The 26,992-nt window shown below is 59.4% G+C and overlaps 1 protein-coding gene across 1 annotated transcript in view; it reads left to right on the top strand.

Moving 5' to 3' along the window:
- The window catches only part of GPLD1 (glycosylphosphatidylinositol specific phospholipase D1), a gene marked incomplete at its 5' end in the record, with an annotated part of 32,225 nt that overhangs the window by 1,115 nt on the left and 4,118 nt on the right, over positions 1 to 26,992 (top strand). The window contains 21 exon segments of the mRNA XM_014586502.1: positions 1,187 to 1,265; positions 5,009 to 5,106; positions 5,464 to 5,574; positions 6,880 to 6,928; positions 7,608 to 7,662; positions 11,580 to 11,687; positions 11,864 to 11,891; positions 11,972 to 12,111; positions 13,259 to 13,324; positions 14,931 to 15,051; positions 16,753 to 16,892; positions 17,957 to 18,143; positions 20,532 to 20,642; positions 21,475 to 21,546; positions 21,616 to 21,772; positions 23,678 to 23,807; positions 24,413 to 24,497; positions 24,570 to 24,663; positions 25,532 to 25,611; positions 25,614 to 25,698; positions 26,339 to 26,499. Of these exon segments, the coding sequence (XP_014441988.1) occupies positions 1,187 to 1,265; positions 5,009 to 5,106; positions 5,464 to 5,574; positions 6,880 to 6,928; positions 7,608 to 7,662; positions 11,580 to 11,687; positions 11,864 to 11,891; positions 11,972 to 12,111; positions 13,259 to 13,324; positions 14,931 to 15,051; positions 16,753 to 16,892; positions 17,957 to 18,143; positions 20,532 to 20,642; positions 21,475 to 21,546; positions 21,616 to 21,772; positions 23,678 to 23,807; positions 24,413 to 24,497; positions 24,570 to 24,663; positions 25,532 to 25,611; positions 25,614 to 25,698; positions 26,339 to 26,499 (2,157 nt within the window).

The following is a 26,992-nucleotide window of genomic DNA, read 5'->3' as shown; positions in this document are numbered from 1 at the left end:
GCTCTTCAGCCGGCTGTCTGGAATGGCCTTGGCACTTTTGAAAGTGCAGGGCAGCCCCCCTGCCAACGGCGCATCGACCTGCTCTCGTGGGTGGTTCCCCAGGAGGACCTCCTGTCAGGGTTATGCGTCTGGGGCAGGCGCCTCGGAGCGCTCAGAGCCGTGGGTGTGCGTCACGTGGGAAGGCGTTCCAGCCTGCCTGCTTCCTGAACCCCCACCTGGTTCTCTCCGGGTCTGCTTCGTGGCTGAGACGCCTTCTTTTTTCTTTTCTTTTGTTTCCAGTGTATTTGGCATGGCCGTGGGGGCAGGTTATGACGACTGCTTTTCATATTTATCTTAACTGCCAAGGGGTGTGTACACTCGCCAGTGAGAGACAGAGACAGGGAGAAAGCATTTTCCAGTGGGGTGTGCTCACCTGGAATTCCTTTTCCGTATCTTCATCCTGTTGGAATTTGGGGCACGCATGCCCTTGTGCCCGGCCTGTATGTGTGTTTTTAGCTTTTTCTATAGGGCACGTGTGCTCACCAGAGAGTAGAGAGACAGAGAGAGAGAGTGAGAAATCACCCCCCACTGGGGGCGTAAGCATAAGGAGCCGCCTGGCTACAGGACAGCCAGTGTGCATGTGCGCGTGTGCGTGTGCGCGTGTGCGTGGTCGCCTCTCATGGCGATCGCTGATGGGCACAGAGCAACCCTGGGTCAGTGAAATAGTCTCACAGAACTCCTGCCCCCTGGTGGACAGAGAGCATGGGAAAGGAGCGGAGATGCTACTTTGGAACCGGCCTGGCTGTGCTGGGTAAGAAGGCGCCAAAGGGACAATTCGTAGCGTGTTGTCTTGGATTATGTGTGCATTTACAAATTTTATTTATTATTATCGTTATCATTTGTAAGTGTGTTATAGGGCACATGTGCTCACTAGAGAGAGAAAGAGAGAGGGAAGGGGGAGTGAGAGAGCAAGTTGCCGGGACTCGAACCCCAGTCAGACACATGGGAGTCCAGCTCCTTAACCCCCACGCCACCTGCTGGCTCCATGTGTGCATTTTTACCATCCGCTCCCTCCGTCCCTCCCTCCGCCTCCCCTCCTTCCGTCTCTACCCCCTAGCGCTAGCGTATGTCACCATGGAGCTGCAGACAGAGAGGCCGGTGACCTGGCCTCGCCCTCCCCCCCATCGGCCGTTCTCCATCTCCCCAGCTACTCCTAGAACACCAGGACGCGTATCAGGCTGGAACCGTGTTCCCCGACGCTTTCTACCCCAGCATCTGCAAAGGAGGTAAGAGGTGTGGGCCGAGCGGTCGCTCTTCGCTCTTCGGGGGACAGGAGTGGCTAGGGCTTCGAGAATTCCGAACAGCGAGCGCGATGCATTTCCCGCTGTCGTCAATGGCAGCTCGCCTAGCTGCATTTTCCTCTGAGCCAAAACGTATCTGCTTAAGCACAGAAACTCTGAAAACTTCTATTGTAAACATGGCTTTTTAAAGAATAATTTATTTATTTGTTTGTTTGTTTGTTTATTCCAAGAGAGATTTTTGCTATAGGGCACATGCACTTGCCAGAGAGACAGAGAAAGACAGAGAGATAGAAAACAAGAAATCATCCCCTGGGGGAATGGCCACTCCACAATCCCTTTTCCACTCAGGACTCTCAGGACTTTGGACACGCATGCACATGCGCCCGGTGTGAGTTTCAAGCTGCCAGGTCCAGGAATTCGAACCGCGGTCGACTACATGGGAGTCCAGCGACACAGCCTTTACGCCATCTGCTGGTCCTACTTACTGATTGACTTTATTTTGCTTCAGGACATGTACACACCACAAAGAGAGACAGACGGGGGAGATAAAAAGAGAGAGAGGAAGCAAGCGAGTAGGCCACCAGGTCCAGGTTCGAACCTTCGGCAGCCATGTGGGAGCCCAGGCTTGAACCACCATGCCACTGGCTGGCCCCACTGTAGGTGTCCCTAAGCCCGTGTCTGTGTTGTAGAACAGAGTACCTGAGACTGGCCGTTTATTTACTGGGCTTCGGTCCTAGTGGCTGGGAGGTCCCAGAGCTTGGGGCTGCGTCCCAACATGGCGGGAGGAGTGGACAGGCAGCAGGCGTGTGCAGAGAGGCCCGCAGGCCGCCGGGCGTGCCTTCCAACGCCTGCTCCAGCAGGAACAGTCCCGGGAGAACCTGCTTCCTCCCAGAGAGGGCAGGAACCTACTCGTGAGGGAGCCAGCCCCTGCCGCCCTTCCCAGGAGGCCCTGCCAGCCCACAGGGCCCTGCCAGGTGCCAGCACACCCTGCCTTTCCTTGAGGACACACCACTCCAGCGGGCACTGTCCTCACTGGCTCTGCCACTTTGTGGCATGAGAGAAAATTTTGCAAGAGACGAGAAGGTCTGCATCGTGTCACTCCTGGTTGCCGGGCAGCCTGTGGTCGGCCAAGCCCTGACACGAGGCCCCATTCCCATGCCGTAAGGTGGCCTCGCTGGGTTGCCACCCAGTACTGCACGACTCTCAGGTGTCCTGCCAGCCGGAACCCTACAGAGCACGCACGCTCACGCTCACACCTACACCCTTTTCCAGGGTGTACCTGGGATGCCAGTGATGGCAAGGGAGCTGCGTGGAGGGGGCCGTGGCAGGATGGGGCCTCCCCTGAGGGACACAGTCCACTGCCCTGTCCCCACAGAAGGGGGCTGCGAGAGTGAGCGGCTGAACTCTCGCTTTTGCTGTTCTCCCCTGTCCTGCCAGCTCTCTCCTGGGCCACACTCAGACTCGGCCAACCCAAACCAGAGGGCAAGAAGGCAGTGCGAGCCTTGGTGTCACCCTGCAGGGCAGGGAAGGACGGAGAGAGACCTGGAGGGACCCGCACACGCCCTCAGCACCCTGAGCCATGCCAGTGTCGTGGGGTCATCTGCCATCACCCTGTTCTGTCCACACGGCGATGCTGCAGGGCCGGGGGTGCAGAGCTGCTCGTGCTGGCTGTGCCCCCACCCAGCGCTCCTGCAGCCCTTGTGAGGCCGCTCCCCTCAGCCCTGGTCTGCTCTGGGGAGCGGCCGCGTGGACGGTGCTGGGACTCGGGTACAGACTCCCTAAAGATACCCCCTTTCTCCGTGGGCGTCTAATGCAATAGTCATTTTCTTTTGGTCCTTCGTCAATTCACTTTAAAAAAAAAAAACCCAAAACGAAAAACCCTACTAAATGGTGCCGACACCCTAGTGGAAGAGAGGCTGAGGATTAGAGGAGGACGGTGATAAGGCCCCCCCGGGGACGGTCACGCTGCAACCCTGAAGCCTCCATTTCTCCCGTCTAGAGCTTGGGCAAGAATGCACATGCACCCAGCATGTTTTTCTTCTTTTTTTAAAAAAATCATTTATTTTATTTTATTTATTAATATTTCTATTTTAATTTGCTTTAGGGCACGTGTGCTCACTAGAGAGAGACAGATTGAGACAGAGAGAAAGAGTGGGAAAGCGAGAAAGCAAGCCGCCAGGTCCGGGACTTGATCCGTGGTCAGCTTGTGGGAGTCCAGTGCTTCAACCACCATGCCACCTGCTGGTCCCACCCGGCATGTTTTCTAGGCTGCCGGATTTGGGACTCAAACCATGGAGTTGAGCAAATGGGATCCAGCTGCCTTAACCACTATGCCACTGCTGGCCAGATGATACCTTTTTATTGCATCTTTTGAAAGCACTTAGCTTCCTTATAAGCACTTAGTTGCTAGAGGAAAGCCTCTGTTTTTATGCTCACGTTCTACCAGTGTGCCTCATGTTCAGCTGAATCCCGTAATGGCCCTGGGTGAGCTGCAGTGTGGCGGTGTGGGCACGCACGCTCGGGCCCCAGCTCGGCCTTCCACGTCTGGTGGTGACACGCACTCCGTGACTTGCAGAGGGGCCACAGAGCTGTGGCCCACCGGCAGCTCCGCTAGCTGGGGGTTGGTCCAGAGAGCTGCGCCGAGTTCAGTACTGGGTTCTCACTGGTTCTGGGGGGCAAGAGCTGTCTAAAGTTCTGTCTGCAGGAAAACTGTGGGAGCAAGCCAAATTATTCGTTCTGACTTCACTAAAACTCACTTTCAGAAAACCAGCCGTCTGGGACTGGTCAGGCAGTGCTTTTCCCCCCTTTCCTTGTACCTTATTTATTTATTTACTTACTTACTATGATTTTCAAGCTGCGAGGTTGGGACTTGAACCATGGTCAGCCATGTGGAAATCCAGTGCCCCACCACCACGCCACCTGCTGGCTGGGTCAGGCAGTTTTTACCTTCCCAAGGGGTTGGGACAGACACCAGGCCTGTCTTTCTCCCCTCCCCTGTGGGCGTCGAGGGCTGGGTGGACACCATAGGCCCACTCAAAGGAGGTTCGAATAAGTCCACACTGGGGTGTGTGCCCTTTAAGATGGTGCTGAAGATTACTATTAACGCCTTCAGAACACATGCTTGTGTGTCATGCTCTCGGGGAGGCCGACTGCAGACAAACCGGTATTTAAACACCCTGCGGGGCAGGCCTGGGCCCAGTTTGCCCACGTGGCCGGCCGTGTGGTTCTGGTGCTGGCCCAATGGCTTGAGAAACACGCTGGGCTTGTGTGTGCGTGCCCAAAATCCCGAAGGAAGGGACAAAGGCCGAGGAGAAGGGACTGTGGCGTGACCACATCCCACTGCCCCCATGTGCCTCCCTCCCTCTGCGTTCTCTGTGGCAGGCTCACACGCCCTCTGGCAGTTAAAAACAACCACCGCCCCAAACACAGAACAAAGCCCCATTGTGCCCCGGCTTCAGGGCAGAGATGGAAACTGGCCTCTTCCAGCCTGGGGGCCAGTGGGGGTCTCCGTCCTCTTACTGTGGACTTGGGTCACCAGGCCGCCGGCCCCACGCCTGCCCACGCCAACCCGGCCTGCCCATGCCAGCTGGCTTTCTGCTTCGGAGGCTTCCTTTGACTGGCCGCCGAGGGAGCTGGGCGGCTTGAGCGGCCAGGGAGGAGGGCCCGGCAGCACAGCCGGAGCTTGGGAGAGGCGCCTGGGACTCTCCACAGTCCTGCTTTTGTTCCAGGGAAGTTCCATGAGGTGTCTGAGAGCACTCACTGGACCCCGTTCCTTAATGCCAGCATCCATTACATCCGAGAGAAGTACCCCCTTCCCTGGGAGAAGGTAGGTGCCCCGGAATCGGGGAAGCCCAGCTACAAGCCTGCCAGCTCCGCTCTGCAGCCCCGCTGACCCCACCCGCCCCCAGCGAGGGCCGTCCGCCATCGCCCCTTCCATGCCAGGCACAGACTTGGGCACGGTGGGGAACAGTTCAGACTCGGCAGCTAAGGGAACAAGTGGGGGTGCGTTTGGCCATTCTGTCCCAATGGGGATTAATCCCAGAGCCCTTCGGCCACCCCGGCAAGCCCTGCAGAGAGCTGCCGTGCACCTGCCCCTCGCCTTCCACGGAGGTGCAGTTATTAAAACCCGTCCCCGACCGTTGTAAATGCCCGCACACATGTGACTTGTTGGCTTCGTTGTCAGGACACGGAGAAGCTGGTGGCCTTCCTGTTCGGAGTCACCTCTCACATGGTGGCCGACGTCAGCTGGCACAGCCTGGGGGTTGAGCAAAGATTCCTGAGGACCATGGGAGCCGTGAGTCCCGACTGTGGTTAATGACTGTAGGGGGCACTGTTTTTTTTTTTTTTTTTTTTTGGAGAGATTTTCACTGTAGGGCGCGTGCGCTTGCCAGACAGACAGAGAGAGACATAGAGACAGAAAGCGAGAAATCACCCCCCAGGGAGGATGGTCACGCCGCAATCCCTTCTCCTCCATTCTCCTCTCGGGATCTTGGGCACGCACGCACATGCGCCCGGCGTGAGTTTTAAGCCACTGGGTCCGGGACACGAACTGCAGTCGACTACGTGGGAGTCCAGCGACATAGCCATTACGCTAACTGCTGGTTCCCATGTAGGAGGCACTGTTGAAGCCAGGGTCCAAACTGAGCCTTGGGACGGGAAGGGCAGCTGCAGTTCTCAGATGACCCGGCAAGCAGGCCCGGCGAGCAGGGCTTCTCGCCGTGACCGCCTTCAGGTAGTCCCACGGCTTCCATCCATTCCTTTTCCCCTACTGCCTGCGCTGGGCGGGGTCACACAGGAGCAGACGCCGACCGCAGGGAAAACAGCGGCAGGCCTGATGGCCCGCGTGAGCTGCAAACAGTACTTGGAGCAGTTCTATTTAAGCCATGCGTCCTAACGATATGAACACCTGCCACTTGGTTCTGTTGAAAACAGTGCATGTCCTTTTGTAGTTGTCTTCATGTTCCTTGCTAATTTGCCGTATGAAAATGTCATACCTCAAACCAGACGCGGTGACCTCCGCTGGTGACTAAGCTCCCGGAAGGTTTGTCTGTCGCTTGCGTGCCGTCTGGGGAGGCGAGGCCTGGATGCGGAGGCTCTGTAACGTCCGGGCTCAGCCTTCTCACCAGACATCGGCTACACAGGCCGGCCGTCAGGGCGATGTTTTTTTAGCTAATTAAAAGTACGAAATGTTCGCGTGAGAACTGAGGCCCACCATTGCGTGTCCTGGTAGTCCTCTGCTCAGGCTGTCATGTCCCAGGGCTGTCTTGATCGTGGGATCTTAAGAGTGGCGGAACCAGGAGATGGCGTCATGGTTACACTGTTGGACTCCCATATAGTTGATCGTGGTTCAAGTCCCAAACCCCACGGCTTAAAACTCATGCTGGGTGTGCGTGTGTCTGTGCCCAAAATCCTGGGAGGAGACTGGAGGAGAAGGGATTGCAGCAACGTGGCCATCCCCCCTGGAGGGTGATGTCTCACTTCCTGTGTCTCTGTCTCTGGCGAGTGCACACACCTTATAGCAAAAATCTCTCTCCTGAAAAACATGAAAGTTTGGGCTACAGTGGGCAATGGACACTGGAGGGTTCTGTTTCTTTTTCAGATCGATTTCCATGGCTCCTACTCTGAGGCGCACTCGGCCGGTGACTTTGGTACTGTTTCTTTTCATTTGCCATATTTTGCCCCCTGGTAGTGACAGTTCAGTTGTCATGAATCACCCCTTGGGCGTGTGCGTTCTCTGAAGACCTTAGCTTTAAGTTGGGAACCCCATTTTTTTCTGTAATAAGTTACCTGTCAATATACAGACTAGGCGGCGAGTGGGGTTTTTATAAACGAACCCTTATAGTTTACCTTTGCTTAACCAAAACCAAATGCGTTCTTAATTCACACGCTTCAGGAGCTTCGTAAAAGGTCGCTTTTTCTTAAAGAAAGACGCACTGTTACTACAGCAACGAGCAGTCCCGTAGCCACGTGAGGAGTGGGTACTCGGCTTTGTGAGGACCTGTGTTCAAAGATGTGTGCTGGGGCCAGCAGGTGGCGTGGCGATTAAGGCACTGGACTCCCATATGGTTGTCTGCCGTTCAAGTCCCGGGCCCAGTGACTTGAAAATCACACCAGGCACATGTGCGGGCATGCCCAAAATCCTAGGAGGAGAAGGAAGGAGAAGGGATTGTGGCACGGTCACCCTCCTGGGGGTGATTTCTCACTTCCCCTCTCTGTTTCTCTCTGGGGAACGTATGTGGCCTATGGCAGAGACCTCCAAACAAACAAGTAGGACACAGAGACTCGTGCGTTGGTCACTAACCCCCCACGTGCTCCTCTTCCCCACAGGAGGAGACGTGCTGAGCCAGTTCGAATTCAATTTTAATTACCTTGCCAGGCACTGGTAAGAACGATTTAAACACATGCTACGTTAACAGTGGCTAGGACCTTGACTCTTCCCTTAGAAACATAACTGAACAGCAAGTGTCAATTTCGAAAAGCAAAACTTTGTATTAGAATAGTCTAGTAGATCCTTTAGGAACTGTGAATTATCCTAAGCATATAAAAGAACATCTCCTTACAAAGAAAACATGAGTAAGGTAACACCCTGCCCACCCGGGCAGCTACCACCGCCCCCTTCCAAGAAAGGGGGCCTTCCTGGTACCGAGGGAACCCCCATCTGCCCTCTTGGTCATGTGACCTGCTCCCACAGTGGGCATGAGCACCATTTTGGGTGTCCTGTGAACCATTTTATTTTACTATGTACGTATGTATTCATATGCAAAATATTACTATTTTTAACTTTAGATAAATGGAATTACAAGGTATGTTGTCTTCTGCACTTTTTTTTTTTTTTTGGCTTCAAGCTGTTTTTGAGAATCATACCACTACAAAGGACCTTTAGGAAATTCACAGAAAACACGTGCTATCACAGATCTATGCATGGATTTTCAGAGATTTTTTGCACCAAAATGAATTCATAGTTTAATTCTGTTTCTACGCAAATGTTTTGGAGTCTTCTTCATTGTATGGATGGACCAAAATGAGGGCCCCATGCCAATGCACCTGGTGTGGGCGTGGTTTTCGGCGTTCTTGCTGTACGCATGTTGCCGTGTGGACATTTGTCATGCATCTGCACACACCAGGGTGGCTCTCGCTCAAGGAAACACGAGAAGTGGATCGGGGTTGTAGGGCTTAGCAGGCCCAACTTGACTTCTTCACAACATTCTTCCAGCGTATACGCCCAACAGCTTCAGTTCGGGTCATAGTCCTGCTTCTGCCTCGCTCTCCGCTCTCTCCGCTCTCCGGGACTCAGTACTAGCAGACCATCAAATCTTCCTAATCCACTCGGCTTCTCATTAACATTTTAATTCTAATTTGCCAGGTTACTAATGAGGTTGAACTTTCCCCTCCTGTTGTGTTGATCATTGTGTTTGATTTTAAGGGACAGCTTTTTCATTTTTTTACCCTTTTTCTTTTTTCATTTTAATGTGTTTGTGCTTTGATATTCTGGTTTAGAATCTTTTACCAGTTTGTCATGTATTACAAATGTCTTTTTACAGTTTGTGGTAAGCCCCTTTTACTTATTTTATTGTATATCCTGATAAACAGAATTTGCTAATTTTTGTCCTTTTAGTTTTGCTTTTATTACAACATTTTTATTTCCATACAGTAAGACGAACTTGTCAGTGTACAGTCTAAGCATTTTCACACATATACAGATTCTTTTTAAACCTTATTAGTTTACACTCGTTCGCTGTGTGTCACTGCAGCACACGACGTGAGTCTTGAACCCAGAATCCACTGGACACGGGCTCGGTCGTAGACATGACCATACCTGTTATCTTCAACACATGATTTTCCACTTCTTGATTCTTATATATTTTGCTTCTTTTTCCCCCCTTGCTTCCCTCCCTCTCACCCTCTGCCATCTCCCACCCTCCTCCCACACGGTCTCTGGGATCTACGGATTTTCTCTTTGCTGGATTTCTCTCCACATTGTCTTACTTCTCAGAAGATCTTAATTAAACTGACTGCTTTGCATAGTAAGTGCAGCTGAGAGAAGCGTGTCTGTGAGCACGTGTCTGACTTGGGCATAGACAAGTCGGGAGCAGGATGAACATGCTGTACAGCGGCCCCTAGCGGAGGCTAGGTAGCTTACAGCGGTCACTAAGGAGTATGTTTGTTTTTAGAGAGATTTTTGCTATAGGGCACCTATGCTCACTGGAGACACAGAGAAAGAGCTACAGAAAGGGAGAGATCACCCCCCAAGGGGGATGGCCATGCTGCAATCCCTTCTCCCCCATTCTCCCATCAGGATCTTGGGCACACACGCACACGCCGGGTGTGAGTGTTGAGTCACTGGGTCTGGGACTCGAACCACAGTCAGCTACATGGGAGTCCAGAGACGTAGCCGTTACGCCGTCTGCTGCTCCCCTGTAGTGACCTCCTGACTCCTATCTTACTGCCCTGCAGCCTACTTTCTCAGACACGCCTGCAGCTCCACTGGTCACGCTTCTGCCGTGACCGTTACGGCGGCTTCCCGGCTGCTGGGGGCACGTGGTGCTGAGAGCCCTTCGCACAGCTGAAGGCAGGACGCAGGCTGGGGCCTCACGCGGCTACCAGGCCAGGGCCCTGCTGCTTCGTCTCTCTCCACCCGAGATGTGGCCCTGTCTGCGTGCTGCCTTACTTCCAGCTGAACTTGGGCAGAGGGTGAACTGCAGGGCCCCCTCGGGGCTGGCCGCTCTGGGTGGTGCCTAAGCGCTCCCTCCTTCAGCTGCCCAGACCCCTGGGTGGCGGGGCTGGCAGGCCTCCCTGGGACAGAGCTGGCTTCCTGCCGCCTTGCGTCCCCGAGTTTCCAGTCTCTGTTTGCTTCTGGTCTTTGGAAAATCTCCGCTTTCCCGCTAGCTCAGTGATTCACATACAAAAATATTTTTTACTTTTTGTTTGTCTAACCCTTTGAGCTATTAAAGTCATTTGGTGCTCTTGTAAAATAAAAAACAGGCATTTTGGTCATTTCTTTCTTATAAATACACGAAAATCAGATTTTATTAGTTGTGATTTTTGTCTTAGACGTCGTAAGGATTTTGAAATTAAGACCAACAAGGAGCGGTCAGTGGGTGGCATGGTGGTTAAGGCGGCTGGACCCCACATGTCTGACTGAGTCGTTTGAGTCCTGGACCTGGCGGCCTGAAAATCACGCTGGAAGCGTGTGCGTTCATGCCCCCAACCCCGAGAGAATGGAGGAGAGGGAATTGCAGCTGGGCCATTCTCTCTGGGTGTGATCTCTCAGTTTCTCTGTCTCTGTCTCTGGCTAGCACATGTGCCCTATAGCAAACTAAAAAAAAGAAAAAAAAAAAGAAAAAGGAATTAAGGTACTTAACGTTCAGTATAATCTAGTTTTAAACTTTCATTTTTTTCCCCAACTAAGATACTCTCTATGGGCCAGAAGCCCGGCTCACAGTCCCCAGTGTTCTCTGTAATAGCGGCAGAGCTGGGGCAGGGAGCCTTTTTCTCTTTGTACGGCAGAGGCTTGCTCTGAGGAGGTGACCCTGCCTCAGTCTCCCACGGCCCTGGGACTGTAGGCAGCCTGGCTTTTAGGGGGTGACACGGGTGGAGCCTGGGTCTCCCACGTGGCCCTGCCTGCCTGAGGAGCCTTTTCTGGTGTTCTTAACAGTGGCCTGGGCTGCCCCACAGCCTCGTGGTTAAGGGAGCCAGAACCCACGGGGACAACTGCACAGTCTCAGTCCCAGCCCCGGGGACTGGGTGCGTGGGCACATGTGTCCACACTCCTGAGAGGAGGGAGAAGTGGGGGACAGGGATTGCAGCATGAGCAGGCCCGCTGGGACTGCTTCCTCCCTCTCTGTCTGTCTGTCTGTCTCTGGCTTGTACATGTGCCCTCTGGCAATGAAATAAAAGAATAAAATAAAATACTGATCCCTGAGAATAGTTCACCTCGAAAGAACGACGTAGTTTAAACTACCTCTCGGATCTGAGCTCACGGTCCAGAAGCTCCTTCAGCACTGTCTGCCCACTCCTGCCGGGCCTTCGCTGGCGTCTGCCTGCGGTTCGCTCTCATCCCTGGGCGCACCCTCTAAGTGGCCCGTGCCTCAGTTTCCTCTCATGTCAAACGGGACGTAGCAGCTGGCCCCCAGGCGTCGGGAGGACTAAATGGTCCACGTAGGGGCCTTTGCTGGTGGCATGTACGACTCCCAGAGTCGCACGGAGCTGCTTCCGCTGTTGTCGTCGGCTTCGGGATGGAGGCCAATGTCTCCCGCGTCCTCAGGTGCACACCCGCCGTTCTGCCCTCCCCACCCTCAGGTACATCCCCACCCAAGACCTCCTGGGCATCTACGAGACCCTGTACGGCCGGGAAGTCATCACCGCGGCCGAGATCGCTGACTGCTCTCACCTTCAGTTCCTGGAAATGTGAGTGCAGGCCAGGGAGTCTGCCCGGCTGTGCGTGTCCTGAGCGGGGCTGGCCGCGTGGAGTTTGCGTGTTCAAAGGCCACCGTGTGACCGCGGGGACACGGGAGGGTTTTATTTGCACACGCTCTGCTCTCCGTAGACGCCCAGCTCACGGTCCCGGCGGCCTTCTGTTGCAGGTTCGGCGAGGTGCTGGCTGTGTCCAAGGTAGGCCTCAGCGCCCCACGTCCCATGCGCACGGCACGCCGCACCCCGGCTCACACCTGCCCCGCGCTCTCCCCGCACAGCTGTACCCCACGTACTCCTCCAAGTCCCCCTTCCTGGTGGAGCAGTTCCAAGAGTACTTCCTGGGGGGTCTGGACGACATGGCGTTCTGGTCCACCAACATCTACCGCCTGACCAGCTTCATGTTGGAGAACGGAACCAGGTGAGCACGCTTGCTTCCCTTCTCCCCGTTGAAAGCTACTTTTACTCCTCCCAAGAACAGAGGGCTGGGAGAGAGTGAGAGCGAGCAGCCCCACAGGGTCCTGAGGCTACCGGTCAGCCAGCCCACGTCACGGGCACAGCCAGCCTGTCAGACTCAGGGAGGTCTGCAGACGGGAGCCGGGCACCTGCCCTCCTGCGCCACCGCCTCCCCAGCACCTTGTCCCTGGTACCACGCTCCCTGCCTGGCCACCCCCCACCTTGTCCCTGGTACCGCGCTCCCTGCCTGGCCACCCCCCACCTTGTCCCTGGTACCAAGCTCCCTGCCTGGCCTCCCCCACCTTGTCCCTGGTACCTCGCTCCCTGCCTGGCCGCCCCATCCTCCACCAATGTCACTTAGGTTCTCAGTACTCAGACACCCAGGAACTCACGCCGGCCCTTCTAACTGCCCAGGGAGGAGAGGCTGGGGCCTCGTCCTCCAAACCTGACGTCCCTTGGCTGGTGGCCATCACTGTCCTAGGGAGGGAGAACCGCGTATGCTCAGCCCCTGCTTGGTTATCAAACTCATGGAATGTTTAAACACATTCATTCGTTTATTCCATGAGAGAAGGAGGAGGGAGACAGTGAGACAGACACGGCAACGGGGGCCTCACGCCAGGGCAGACCCAGTCTCGGCAGGCCCGGGGTACTCGGGGAGGGTTCAGGGTGAGAACCCAGAACTCTTCCCATGTGAGCATGGCTGCCCCACGCGAATGCGCCGCCACCAGGTCCCAGTGTAGAATCTTTTAGAGGGATGAAGTCGAGACGTCCAGACCGGTCGGGAGGCAGGTCCCGTTGCAGGCTCTAGTCCGAGAGCTTGCAGTGCGGCGCACAGGGAGGAGAGGGGAGGGGAGGGCCTAGCTGGGTGGCCCGTGAGCTGCCTATGCCGTCACGGCGTGGGCACTAGCCCGACGTGCGCTCCCACGGCCTAGGCCGTCACGGCTTGGCCAGTAGCCAGCTGTCCCCTCACCCGCAAGGACTCAGGCTCTCAGCACGTCCTGTGTGGCTGGCCGTGCGGCCCCGGGAGGCGGTTTGCAGTGCGCCCCGGTTAGGGGGAGCGCTCGTGCTCGGGAAGCAGGTGGGGGCGTGCCTAACTCACGGACTGTCCCCAGTGGCTGCGACCTGCCCGAGAACCCCCTGTTCATCTCCTGTGGCAGCCAGCAGAACCACACCCAGGGGTAAGTGGCCCCACAGCTGCTCCAGAGCACCTGGCTGGAGGGAGGGGTGCTCTCAGGGGCCAGCACCCCAGGCTGGGCCCCGACAGGTGACACTGGGCAGCCTGGAACAAGTCCCTGCTACTTGGGAGCCATAGCTCGGCCGTTTTGTAGAATGGGAGAGCCACGTGGACGCTCCCGGGTGGCGGTAGAGGCACCGGACTCCCATATGGCCGCCTGTGGTGCGAGACCCAGGCCTGGCGGCTTGCTTTCTCACTTTCCCTCTCTCTAGTCAGATTGAACAAGTGATTCTTCTAAAATAACATGGCTCAGGGCTAGGAGGGATGCGGGCCGCCCCTGCAGGGAGCACCAGGGTGTCCTCGCCCAGGCTCTGGACAGCTTTCCGAGAAGCAGCTCAGCAGGACTCAGGTGGGCGAGGGCCAGGTGCTCGCACGGGGGCGCAGCCCTAAGAGGCCGCGGGAAGACGGTCCTAGCACCGGGGAAGGCGGGCCTGCACAGAGGGCCCTGAGCCCCCGCGGTGCCGCGCGTGAGTTGGGAAAGCCGTGCGGTCATTCTCCGTAGACGTGAACCCCTCGTGTTGGCGCGCGATCTCTGGGTGGTCGGACCCTCCCCCAGCGCCTGCACTGGACCCCCATTTCTGCTGTCCGCCCCCCACTTCCAGTCATTTTGGAAGCTGGCTCCTCCGAGCTTCTGTTTCATAGGCTAAGGTGCTTGCATTTAAAATGTATTTTTAAGAGGTTTGTTTATTTCTCCATGTGAGAGAGACAGAGATAGACACACGCACACACACGCACACACACACACACACGCACACACCCCTAACAAGGGCTTCATGTCTCAGGGAAGCCCTGGTGTGCGTGCACGCCCTGTGTTCACGGGGAGGCCCTGCCGTGCCCCCTGACCTTCCCTGTGGGTCCAGTCTTACCTGCTGGCCCCTGGACGTGTATTTCTAGTGGGTGATTAATTCTAGCATGTCTTCAAGTACGTCCTTGGGCCCGAGGGTCAGCTCCCTACCTGCTGGAAACCTGTGTTTTTACCTTCAGTGTGAAATCTTAAATGACACTTTCAGTAACTCGGAATGCAGTCAAGCCTTTTACTCCCACTGCGGGGCTTTGAGTTATGGGAAATATCGTTTTCATAAGAACAGGCCTATAAGCCGTGGAAAGTGTTTATGAGAAAACCTTATAGAATGAAGATTTTCCAAAATTCTGGTTTTTACGTGTTGCTTCTAACCTTCAGATATTAAAAATTGGGGCCTTTCCCCCCTTTTTTTGCTAGAGAGTGCGTTCATTTGCCACAGAGAGAGAGGGACGGGAGAGAGTGCCCCCCTGGCCCATAGGGAACGGCCACTCCACAGCCCTGCTCTTCCGTTCCTCCCTCCTGCGGGGTTCTGGGCCGCACACGTGCCCAGCCCGGTCCTCGAGCTGCAGGCTCTGGGGTCGAGGGCGCCATCCGCAGGTGGGATCGCGCACTCCGTACTCCAGGCTTCAGAGCAGACCCCTGCCTTCGGGTCTTTCAGCCCCAGATCAACTAGACTATATTCTCAGCTCAGCTCTTGAGAGGCTGATCGTTCTCACCTGTAACCACCCTTGCCCCGCTCTTTCAACAGCTCAAAAGTGCAAAAAAATGGTTTTCACATGAATCTGACGGTATCCCAAACTAAGGATACTGAAAGGAACATCAACTATACCGAAAGAGGGGTGTTCTTCCACGTGGATACCTGGGCCCCGGTGAGCACCTTCAGCTCTTCCTGGGGGTCCCTGGGCCCCGTGAGCACCTTCCCCTCTTCCAGGGGGTCCCTGGGCCCCATGAGCCCCTTCCCCTCTTCCTGGGGGTCCCTGGGCCCTGTGAGCACTTCCCCCTCTTCCTGGGGGTCCCTGGGCCCCATGAGCCCCTTCCCCTCTTCCTGGGGGTCCCTGGGCCCCGTGAGCACCTTCCCCCTCTTCCTGGGGGTCCCTGGCAGCTCGAGGCGCCCTGCCTGGCCGTCACTGGTGTCTGATTCCCAGGCAAGTCACCTGGGCTCACACCAGGCAGTCACACCCGTGGCCTCCAAGTGTAGCGTATTCTGGAGTCACCCTGGGACCACAGTCTGGACCTCATAGGTCTCTGGCAAGTTGGGTGGAGCCCAGGGTGCCCCGGGTCCAGGAGTGGTTCTGCGCACATGCCCAGCATCGTCTAAGCTGTGGGGGCCAGGGTTTGACGCTCTTGGTTGGCCACGTGGGGTCTGGCTGCCTTAACCACTAGGCTGCAGGGCCTGCCCTTCGATTCCTGAACAAGGGGCTCTGCATCTTCACCTCACACCGGCCCTGAGTGACACTGCCAGCCCCAGATCACAACGCTGGGTTTGTCCCCTCATGATAAGTGGGTGGCGTGGGAGGGGCTTCGTCTCCCCCACACCTGCCATAGCGCCTGGCACACAGCAGGAGCCAGGGTAGTGCCTCGTGGGGGGTGTGCAGACCAGGGCCGGGGAAGAGCAGGGGCCCGGCCTGCCCTCAGAGCCCCCACCCAGCACCCCCGTCCTGAGCTGTCCGGGGCTTTGATGCTCGGCAGGCCGGGGGCCTTCAGGACCCTGTGCCCCCTCAACACGCCGCATCTGGGCGTGGGTGCAGGGTACTGTTGGCTTCTGAATGGTCTGATCCATTTGCTTGAGAAAACATGCGCTGCCTCATAGTCTGGGTGTTAAGGGAACCAGGGCGATGTGACTCGGTTCAGGTCCTGCCCTGGAGGGGCTTCAGACCACACTAGATAGGTGTTGCACACCCCAGACCCCAGCGGGGCGGGAAACGGAGGCACAGGGGCTGCAGTGGCCATGCTCACCGGGGGGTGCTTTCTCCCTGTCTGTCTCTCTGACAAGCGCATCCACCCTCTGGCAATTAAAAATACTATAATTATACTTCTAGGCCAAAGGGACTTGTCTTTAAAAACCTCTAGTCCAGGAGCCAGCAGGTGGCATGGTGGTTCTGGCACCAGATTCTCATATGGCCGACCACGACCTGAGCCCTGGGACCTGGCAGCTTGACAGTCATGCTGGACACGTGTGCATGTGTGCCCACAATCCCAGGAGGAGAACGGAGGAGGAGGGATTGCAGTGCGGCCACTGTCCCCTGCGGGGTGACTCTCACTCCCTCTCTCTGTTTCCAGCAAGCACATGCACCCTGAGAGAAAATCTGTGTCCATCAGATCCCGTAAATCAGGGCGGACCCTCCGGCCCAGGTGGTTGGGATCAGTCCCCTAACTCTGTCCTGACCTCTGGGCCATAGCTCCGCCTCCCTCGGCACAGGGCGGCCTTTCCCTCTGGCGGGCTGGCAGGAGTCCCCGGAGTCCCCGTAGCGCACCTGCAAACTCGTTCCCATCAGGACGTGCAAGCCTCTGGCCGAGAAGGGGCCGCGGTGCCGACTGCACGTGGCCCTGAGTCTGAGCTCTCCCTGCAGGACTCCATATCCTTCCTGTACCAGGCTCTGGGGAGGAACATCCAGGCCATGTTCCCGGGTGGCTCCCGGGAGCCGCGGAAGCACGTGTCCAGCGCCGCGGCCTCGTACTTCTCGGCCACGCCCTATGCGAGGCTCGGCTGGTACGTACCGGGTCATCGAGCTCCAGTGTCTTGGTTCGGATTCCGACCGGCCACTCCGCAGACGAGGCCAGTGGTGCTGGGCGTCTGCGTCCCCACAGCTGGTGGCCTGCAGGGTGCTCTCGGGCAGAGCCGTCGTGGGGATGACTGGTCTGGCTTCCACAGGCGAGGGGGTCCCAACGCAGGGAGTTTCGCTCTAAGTCCCCGCAGCTACGAAGCAGCACTTCACAGGGCACTTGTCCAGCTCTGGCGTCCGGGACTGGGCTGCCAGGAGGGGCTTTGGTTGGTTTGGGTTTTGCACTCTGACGACATCAGGTAGGCAGAGGGTGGTGGCGGTGACCGAGTCCTGCGACCGCCTGAGGGAAAATCCTGGCTCAGCATGAGAAACAACGAACAGGGATCCTTTGGATTCTATTCATTTATTTATTTATTTTAAGAGAGATTTTTGCTATAGGGCATGTGTGCTTGCCAGGAGACAGAGACAGAGAGACAGAAAGCGAGAAATCACCCTCCAGGGGATGGCCACGCCACAATCCCTTCTCCAGTCTCCTCTCAGGATTTTGGGCACGCACGCACGCGTGCTCGGAACCTCATTCAGGGATGCCTGCTACACATGACGGGCGCTGACTGGGCCCACACCCTGGGCCCCGAGCCTGGGCTGTCCTGAGGCCCTGTGGGTCTCACGGCTCGCTGGGTGTGTTTAGAGCCACACGCGCCCTGTGCCGTGGTGGGGGCTGACCCAGCTTGCCCTGCAGCAGAGAACTGAAGGCGCTGAACAGAGTGGGTGGGGACTGCTGCTCGGGGGCGGGGAGCCCTGGCTGTGTGGAGGCGGCCCCAGGCTCACAGGAAGGATGCGAGGCTCAGGTTGTGCGGTCAGGGGTGCCCGGGGCCGTGACTGGCCCGCGTTGTCCTGCTGTCCCCCTTGGAGAGTGAGGAGAAGCACATCCGGGCAATCGAGCAGGAAGACTCGGCGGGAGTTAAAGCTTCGGGTCCTGCAGAAGCGAGAGGCAGGAGAGGCTTGCCCAGCACGCTCGGGGCAAGGCCATGGGTTTCTGCTCTTTCCGCAGGGCGATGACCTCGGCCGACCTCAACCAGGACGGGTACGGTGACCTCGTGGTGGGCGCACCGGGCTACAGCCGGCCCGGCCACGTGCAGGTGGGGCGCGTGTACCTCCTGCATGGCAACGACCTGGGCCTGCCGCCGGTCGACCTGGACCTGGACAGGGAGGCCGACTCCATCCTGGAGGGCTTGCAGGTGAGCCCAGCTCTCGTTTTCCCTTCCGGGCTGGGAGGCCACGGCCACGGCCACCTCCCGGCACCAACGACAACCACAGGGACGTGCTGGGGCCACGCTGCGCAGTCCAGGTGCCCTGAAAGCGCTTTCCCGTCCTCCTCCCTGAGCGCCGAGTCCGACCCCTCCCCAGGCACGGGTGCTGTTCAGAGGGCTCGGAGTGGCCACTGGGCTGGGGTCCCCGATGACACGAGGCCATCTGTCATTGTTGTCACATGAGCGTCTCACCACTAGTGATTTTAGACCCACAGGAACGCCTCAAAGACGGGCAGGCACCCTCCACGCCCACCCGTTTCCTCCGCCTTGACACCTTGCGGCAGTGGGCCGTGACGAGTGGGAAACGGGGGGGACGGCTCCAGCACCCGGCTCCCCACGGGGCTCGGGTTGCATGCCTTGGTTCTAAATGGTGGCTCATCACCAGGACAAGCCCGCCAGGCTGCTCTCTGTCCTCTGGGGCCAAGGCTCACTGCTCCGGCGGTGCCAGGGGCCTGCAGGGCTTCCAGAGTTGGGCCAGTGTCCTTCGTGTGGCGATGAACAGAGCCCGCCCCCACGCCCAGCCACACAGGGTGTGGGCCTTGGGTGGCACGGCCCGGCACCACGTGCTCCTGCAGAAGGCGCCCTGGACCTGGGGTCAGTCGGGTCCTGTCTGGGCAAGCACCTAGCCTTCTCTGTGAACCGATGCTGGGGAGAGACCAGCCACCTGAGCGCACTCACAGGAAACCCGGCCGCTGGGATCTCCTTCAGGCTCTGGTGAAAGGAGGCCTGAACCAAGCCGTGTACATGAGCGGCCTGGTCAGCGTATAGTCATGGTCCCGGAGGGATGGCGTGTTCTGGACCTCGTGCCAGCACACAAGAAGGTCCAGATAAACTACCCACTGCTCCTGCTGCGTCACAAGCATCCCCTGGCAGGGCTGTGGTTCAGCCCAGAGTAAGAGGCCGCTGACCCTGGGATGGTAAACTCGGAGACCAGGTGGGCAGAGCAGCAGGCTGCATGCCCTCTGCCCCGAGGCACCTGGGACAATGTGGAGGATGGACAGAGGGCCTGGACCGGAGATGGGGGACCTCTCCGTGTCTGCACAGAGCGTCTGGACCCCCATCTCCAGGAGGTGTGGGCTCTGGAATCTTGTGTGGGACCGACTGGCCGACCTTCCACCCAGGGGCTCGCTGGCGCTGCTGGTGGTGACAAGGTCAACCACCCTCAGAAGGCAGGGCCGAGGCCCGGTCCCCACCCTGCCAGGGCAGTTCACGTCCTGAGGAAGGGCATGTCCCGGGTGCCAGTGCGCAGGGCGGGGAGATTAGACAACAGATAATCGGGACTGCAGGGTGGGCGCGAGGGAGCGGCATCGTCCCGTCTTGGGACAGAGGAGGAGCCGAAGGGTGCTTAGGGCTGGGCTGCTTCCTGCCAGGAGGAGAGGAAGGATCTAGAAAATCCTCCTGCAGGGAAACAAACTCTGAACAGCCTGTTTTCCGTCTGTAAACTGAGGCAGTGGGAGGCTGTCCCCCGGTCCCTGGAGGGCTGGTGTGCTGTCCCCCGGGCACCGTCCCGGGGCTGTGGCCAAGGCCGTCCTGCGGCCCGGGGTCCTCACACCACCTGAGTGCGGGCCTCTGAGCATAGTGCACGCCTGTGGTGGAGGGAATCCGTGTGGACTGAGTGCTCAGGAGGGACACCTCATGGTGTAAGTTAACATGAATTACTATTTTATTTATGTGAGTATTTTTTGAGAGATTTTTGATACAGGGCACGTGCGTTCACCAGGGAGACAGAAAGCAAGAAATTGCCCTGCTGGGGGAGGTGACCACTCTGCAATCCCCTCTCCTCCACTCTCCTCTGGAAATGTTGGGCCTGCATACACATGTGCCTGGCCTGACTTTCAAGTGGCTGGATCCGGGACTCAAACCACTGGCAACAACGGGGAGCCCGGTGATGTAACCATTCCGCCATCTGCCGGTCCCAGCATGAATTACTTTACATAGAAACAGACTAGCCATACTTGGCCGGGGCCAAGGCCTTGGCAGAGGTTCTGGGACATCCGGGGACCGAACGAGCGCTCGCTGCTCTGGCTGGTTCGTGTGGTCCCTGTCTGGACAGGTTCAAAGCCGAGTGTAGGCTTGATGGGAGGTGGGGACCGCTCGGGCTGCTCTCTGCCCCCGAGAGCACCTGATGAGGCAGACGGGTGTGCCAGCTGTGCGAGGGCAGGGCTGCCCGCCCGGCATGTTGCAGACGAGTCCCGGGTCACCGTGGCTGGGGCTCGGCCGCGGTGGGGTCCCAGCCTCTCAGCTCCTCCCCACCCACCCGGCCTCTTGGGTGCTCCAGGCCGGGCCGGGCCGGCGCCGTGACTGGCACCCCCTCAGCCCTCAGGTCGCTTCGGCTCGGCCGTGGCCGTGCTGGACTTTAACCAGGACGGCGCGCCTGACCTGGCGGTGGGAGCGCCCTCGGTGGGCTCCGAGCAGCTCACGTACACGGTAAGGCTGCGGGGGCGGCGGGGGTGGAGGCCGAGGGAGGCAGTGCTGGGGGGCCTGCGGGGACTCGGGCAAGTGGCCTCGAGCCCCGGGGTCCCGGGGCTGTCGTCTCACCCAGGGCTGCCCACAGGGCTCTCCTGCACACCTCCGGCAGGGCTGGGTGGGGCGTGACCCGTGCTCCGAGGCCCTGTGGCCCCCGCCCTCTGTGGGCTCAGTCCTGGCCACTTCTGAGCCCCAGCGTGCTCCCCCATGGGACCTCCATCTGAGAAGCCCTCTCCCTCTCCTCTGGAGGGACACGCCACTCTCAGCACAAAGTGCCACCTGAGCCCTGGGGAGCCGGAGCCTCACTGCCCTAGCCCAGCCCTGCACAGGGCACTGTGGGTCGCCTCTCCGCAGCTCTGGCAGACCCGGCCCTCATGGCGCCGTCGGGCTCACAGCAGTGGGACAGACAGCAGTGCAGGCGGGTCTGAGCTTAAGGCAGGCGCTGGTGTGTCCCCAAGCTAGGGACCCGTGCAGTGTCAGGCTGCGGCATGATAGGCCGGCGGGAGAGCTTCCTGGGACAGCCAGAGCTCCCGCCCGGCCTGGGGAGCGGAGGGCCCGCCTGCACACTCACCTGAGGTCTGGTTCCAGCAGACCCTGGGCCACAGGAAGGCCACGTGGGCCCCGCTGGGCGCCCTGACACTGATGGCCACACCGGCTCTCCCACAGTGCTGGGGCTCTGCAGTCGTGAGCTCCCGGCCGCGGCGTGCCGCTGTCCTTCCCGCCGGCCCTCGGGCTCGCTGCTGCCCGGTTCTTGGGCCGCCATGAGCCTCACGGCCTGCCGCTCCCCGTCCAGGGCGCGGTGTACGTCTACCTGGGCTCCCCGCAAGGACTGTCGCCCTCTCCCAACATCACCGTCTCCTGCCAGGTATGCTCACCCCTAGCCAGGGCAGCCCCCTGGTGGCCAGGCTGCTGACCGGCTCCCGTCTCCCCAAAGGCCGCCCACTGTACCGCGGGCTGGACGCTCCTGGCTGCCGACGTGAGCGGGGACGGCGCGCCCGACCTGGTGGTCGGTTCCCCCTTCGCACCGGGCGGAGGGAGGCAGAAAGGCGTCGTGGCCGCCTTTCACTCCGGCCCCCACCGTGATGACAAAGGTAGCTCTGGGGTGTGGATCCGTGCTGGCCTGCTCCTGCCCGCGGCTCATGACCCCTCTTCGGTCCGCGTCCTCCTGCCAGCATTTCCCAGCAACCTTAGGGTCGGGCTGGGAGTACGAGGCCCCAGTGGAGGTCTGGATGGCGCGGCTGCCCTCTGACCTGCCCCTGCCTCCCGTGTCCACCCCTCCCTCCCCAGAGGCCAGCCCAGCCGGAGTCCCTTTCCCAGGGCTGGTCACAGACACCAGACCCCCTTCCCCTGAACGCAGCCATAACACCTACGGCTATTGCTGGGACTGCCTCGTTCTGTAAGGGCGTCCTCTGTCTCGTCCCACCCTGGAGGAGACTCGTTCCAGAGGGCCCTGCCCGAGAGCCCGCCGAGCGTCTGCAGTAGGGCCCTGCTGCTGTCCCACCTGGTCCATGTCCACTAGCCTGCCTCTTTTCGTGGTTTTTGTTTTTGCCATAGGGTGCGTGCTCACTGGAGAGACAGAGAGGGAAAGTGAGAGAGCTCCCTCCTGGGGGTGATGGCCACCCCGCATTCCCTTCTCCTTTCTCCTAGGATTCTGGGTGCGCACACGCACACACACACACACTCCAGTGTGAGTTTCTAGCCTGTGTCCGTATGCCTGTGGTCGGCCATACGGGAGTCCAGCGCCTTGGCCACCACGCCCCCTGCCGGTGCTGACCCAGCATGCGGTGTGTGGCTGTTCTGGCCAGTGATGGGGACTGAACATACAAGTGACCCCACTTCTAGATCCACATCCCCCAGACCTAGAGGGTATTCCCAGGGCCTGTGCGTGGACAGTGGCCCCTTGAAGCTGAACAGCAAAGGCGCCCCCGAGAGGGACCTGTTAGATGACTTCCTCCTGTCAGCCCGGGCCCTGCTGGGTAGGCGGACCTCACGTGGAGGACTATGTAATTTGAGTCTCAGACCTGACGGCTTGAAGAACACGCCAGGCGCATGTATGTGTGTGCTCAAACTTCTGAAAGGAAGGAGAGGAGGAGACGGGGTTGCAATGTGCCCATTACCCCAGGGGTGCCTCCCCTACCCCCGGAGTGCACGTGCCTTCTGGCAAATTAAAAGATAAAAATAAAAAGATAGCTCCTCCCTTTACAGACGTGAGTCCTAGAAGTGAGAGGCTGAGACCCATTTCCGATGTCGGCGTCCAGGGGGCAGCATGGGACACGTGGGCGTTGACAGGAGCCAGGCGGGGCAGAGTGGGTGCACCTGGACCTCCCCCCAGCACAGCAGAGACAGGGGTGGGCCTCAGCGGGGACCCTGGGGAGGTGCCCTCTTGCACCCCAGAAATAAACTGTAAGTGAAAGAGGTCTAGGCAGACCCCACCGCCTTGTGGCCAAAGAAGCCAGACCCCACGTGGCTGACCCCGTGGTTCAAGCCCCAGCCCACGTGTTGAAGAACATGTGGGGTGCCCGTGTGTGCACGCCCCAAATCCTGACAGGAGGGACAACGGGACAGAGAAGACCCTTTTCCTGGTGCTTTCTCCCGCTCTCCTCTCTCCCCAGGCAGCGCACCCTCCCTTGGGCAATTATTATTATTATTATTATTATTATTTTGTCATAAGGTGCATGCCCTCACTGGACAGAGACAGAGAAAGTGACAAATCCCCCCGTGGGGATGGCCATGCCACAAGCCTTCTCCATTCTCCTGTCTGTATTCTGGGCACACACGACACGTGCCTGGCGTGATGTTCAAACCACCGTCTTTAAATAGTCCTAGCAAAAACGCAGGTGACGCTGCGCTCTCCGGGCAGTGAGGGCGGTGTGCTCCTCAGGTGCGCTCTCCGGGCAGTGAGGGCGGTGTGCTCCTCAGGTGCGCTCTCCGGGCAGTGAGGCAGGTGTGCTCCTCAGGTGCGCTCTCCGGGCAGTAAGGACAGGTGTGCTCCGCAGGTGTGCTGAGCGTGGAGAGCGCCGACTGGGTGGTGTCGGGCGAGGAGGACTTCGCCTGGTTCGGGTACTCCCTGCACAGCGCCTGTGTGGACGGTGGCTCCGTACTGCTCGTGGGCAGCCCCACCTGGAGGTACGCCAGCCGGTGAGCTGTGACCGGGGAGGGGCGGCCGTAGGAGGGAAAGGCACCTCATCCTCCCAGGAGGAGCTGAGGCCCTGGGGCCATAGGCAGGGTCTCTCCTAGGCCTGAGGCCCATGTGGGGCATCGCTGCCTCTGACTGCCCAGTCACAGGGGTCCTGGGCTGGCCTCGGGTGTCCCGTCCTGGGTGTGCAAATGGTACCCTCCCTGCCCTCATCTCCCTTCTTGTAAGGACACCGGTCAGGCCACCCCAGGACCCGTCCCCAGGCCCCCATTAACTGACTGGACTCTTTGAGGACCCGTCTCCAATGGTCAGCTCTGAGCTGCTGGGGAGGACTTCCACCCAGGGATCTGGAGGGACAGGCGGCCCCACATGCTGTCGGCCGGGAAGCCGGGGTGGGAGCCTTGGAGCTGGGACGCTCGGAGTGTCCCCATCCTCCAGGCCTGGAGCAGAGACGGAGCGGGCCGAGACCCATGGGGGGGGGAACGGTGCGCCCCTCCCCTGGATTCGAACTGGTGGCCGGCTTGTGTCCTGCACCCCACACCGCACCTTGTTGAAGGGGCTCCATCCTAGGCCGAGCCCCTCTCTCCTTCCACAGCCACGGGGAGCAGCAGAGCCTTGGGAGGGTGTACGGCTACTCCCTGCCCAGCCGCCACCCCCGGTTCACCATCTCCGGAGACAAGGTGGGCAGCCGTCCGCGGGCCGGGGCGCGGCAGAGGGGCTCCTCCCGGCTCACAGTGCTCCTGCGTCCACAGGCCATGGCGAAGCTGGGCACCTCCCTGTCCAGTGGCCTCGTGATGGTGGACGGAGCCCGGACACAAGTGCTTCTGGTGGGCGCCCCGACCCATGGTAGGTCACGCCATGCCCTCTGCTCCCTTGGCTCCGTGGCTTCCCTGCACGGTCCTATGGGGACAGTCACCCGCATCTGGAGCCAGACAGATGGGTTTAAAGATGTTTTCACCACAGCAGGCTTCGTAGCTCGGGGAGTTCCTTAACCTCTCTGGACTTCAGTCATCCGTGAAATCGGGGTTACATAACAGCACCTATTGGACGGGGTTGTTGGAAATGACAGATGAAAGTCACTGAGGTTCGGAAGGCCCTAGCCCATTGACCTTGGAGCCGGCGTGCTGGCCAGGAGGACGGGCAGAGGCCCGTGGCTCGGGGTGGACGGCCTGGTGCAGGAGGACGCTGGCCGGTGGGCACAGGGAGGAGCTGGACGCGCCTGGAGAGGGTCCGCAGCTGCTCAGACCAGGGAGCTCAGGAATGGCTCCGGGGTGGGGACACGCCTGGGCAAGTCCCGAGGGCCCGGCAGGAGTGGGCGGCGGGCGTGGACAGGAGCCGGGCTGGGCGGGCACGCCTGCTGCAGGCAGGGAGCGCTGGGCCCAGGCCCAGAGCCAAGGAGTGTACAGAGCTGTGGTCCGGCTCACTGTGAAGTGCGGGTGGGGGAAGGCGCCTGGGTGCAGGTGACCCTGCACGGCCTGGCGAGAGCCGGACTTGCAATGGGATGTGAAAAGAGCGCAGGTGGAGGGCGTCTGGGGTGGGCGGGCGCAGTCCACCTGGTGGGAGTCCTCGAGCCACTCCTGATGTGATCAGCGACTGAGGCCGGTCCCTGAGACCGCGGCCGCGCCCCACGGTTCGGCGAGCAGTGGGGTGGTCCCGGGGGCTCCGTGGCTCCTGGCTGTGGTCGGAAGGCAGCTGGCCCTGCGGCTCGTTTCAGACGACGTGTCCAAGATGCTCTTCCTCCCCGTGACCCTGCACCACGCCGGGACCACCCACATGTACAGGCTGGAGCCCGTTCCCTGCTCAGCACCTTCCGCGGGGACCGCCGCTTCTCGCGGTTCGGTGGCGCGCTGCACCTGAGCGACCTGGACGGAGACGGCCTCGGTGAGGAGGTGCCCACAGCCCGGGGGGCCCAGGCCAGGCTCCGGCCGGTCTCCACGCTCAGTGGCCAGGAGGGCGGGCCGAGTCAGGGCGGATAGGCGCGGAGGAGCAGGAGTGCGTGTGTCAGGCAGGAGGTGACACGGAAGTCCATGTGGGTTGTTGTCGCTGAATGGTGACACGGGAGCAGGGTGAAATCCAGGCAGGCGGTAAAGGCCTGTCACGTGCGGGAGGGCCAGTCAGGACCCTGGAGGGAGGAGGAAGGGACACGGCCTTGGAGCCTGTCGGCGGATTTTTTTTTTTCTATACATTTTTCTTTAATTTTCATTCGAGAGAGAGAGAGACGCACCATCAGGGGCTTGTCCCGCCCTGACCCCTGCCCGGCCCTCGGCTGTCGGGCTTGGCCAGCACGTGCCCGGGCCTGCTGCAGTGGACGGGACACCACCACCCGCCAGGGCTGGGCCCGGCCAGAGCTTCGACTTAGATTTTCTGAGGGAATAGGAGGGGGATTTTAAAGGGGTCTTGCCAGCTCACGCTCCTCAGGCCCAGCTGGGATCGCAGCCACCTGCCACTGCCAGCTAGACCTGCTGCAGCCCTCCACTGGGGCCACGTGGCTGGGCCTCCCTCTGCATGCCTCATGTTACAGATGAGATCCTCACGGCCGCGCCCCTGCGGATAACGGACGTGACCTCTGGGCTGATGGGAGGCGAGGACGGCCGTGTCTACATGTACAATGGCAGTCAGATCACCCTCGGCGACATGACGGGCCAGTGCAGAGGCTGGGTCACGCCGTGTCCGGAGGAGAAGGTAAAGCCCTACGCCTGCTCCTAGCCCGGCCTCCTGGAGCCTCCTACGGCCAGGGGCCTGGGAAGACCCGTCTGCGGCCGCGTCTGTGGGCCGGAGCGCCGTCAGCTCTTGTCGCTCTGCAGTGTTCGCCCTGAGATAGAGCCCGCGGGACAGGGTGCCACGTCGGCCCTGAGATAGAGCCCGCGGGACAGGGTGCCACGTCGGCCCTGAGATAGAGCCCGCGGGACAGGGTGCCACGTCGGCCCTGAGATAGAGCCCGCGGGACAGGGGGCCACGTCGGCCCTGAGATAGAGCCCGCGGGACAGCGGGGCACCTCGGACCACGGCTGTACTTTAAGTCTCCCGAAATTCATTCTTCTCTTTTTTAAATAATTTTTTAAAAACTTATTGTCACTTTTCAATTCAACCAGAGAAAGAGAGAGAGACAGGGAAAGTGAGGAAGCAAGCCGCCAGGTCAGGGCTGGAACCACGGTTGGCCACGTGGGCGTCCAGCC

Source organism: Tupaia chinensis, unplaced genomic scaffold (genome assembly GCF_000334495.1).
Source record: "Tupaia chinensis unplaced genomic scaffold, TupChi_1.0 Scaffold000141_1, whole genome shotgun sequence".
NCBI classification, from domain to species: domain Eukaryota; kingdom Metazoa; phylum Chordata; class Mammalia; order Scandentia; family Tupaiidae; genus Tupaia; species Tupaia belangeri.
This window is presented reverse-complemented; position numbering and strand designations above follow the sequence as displayed.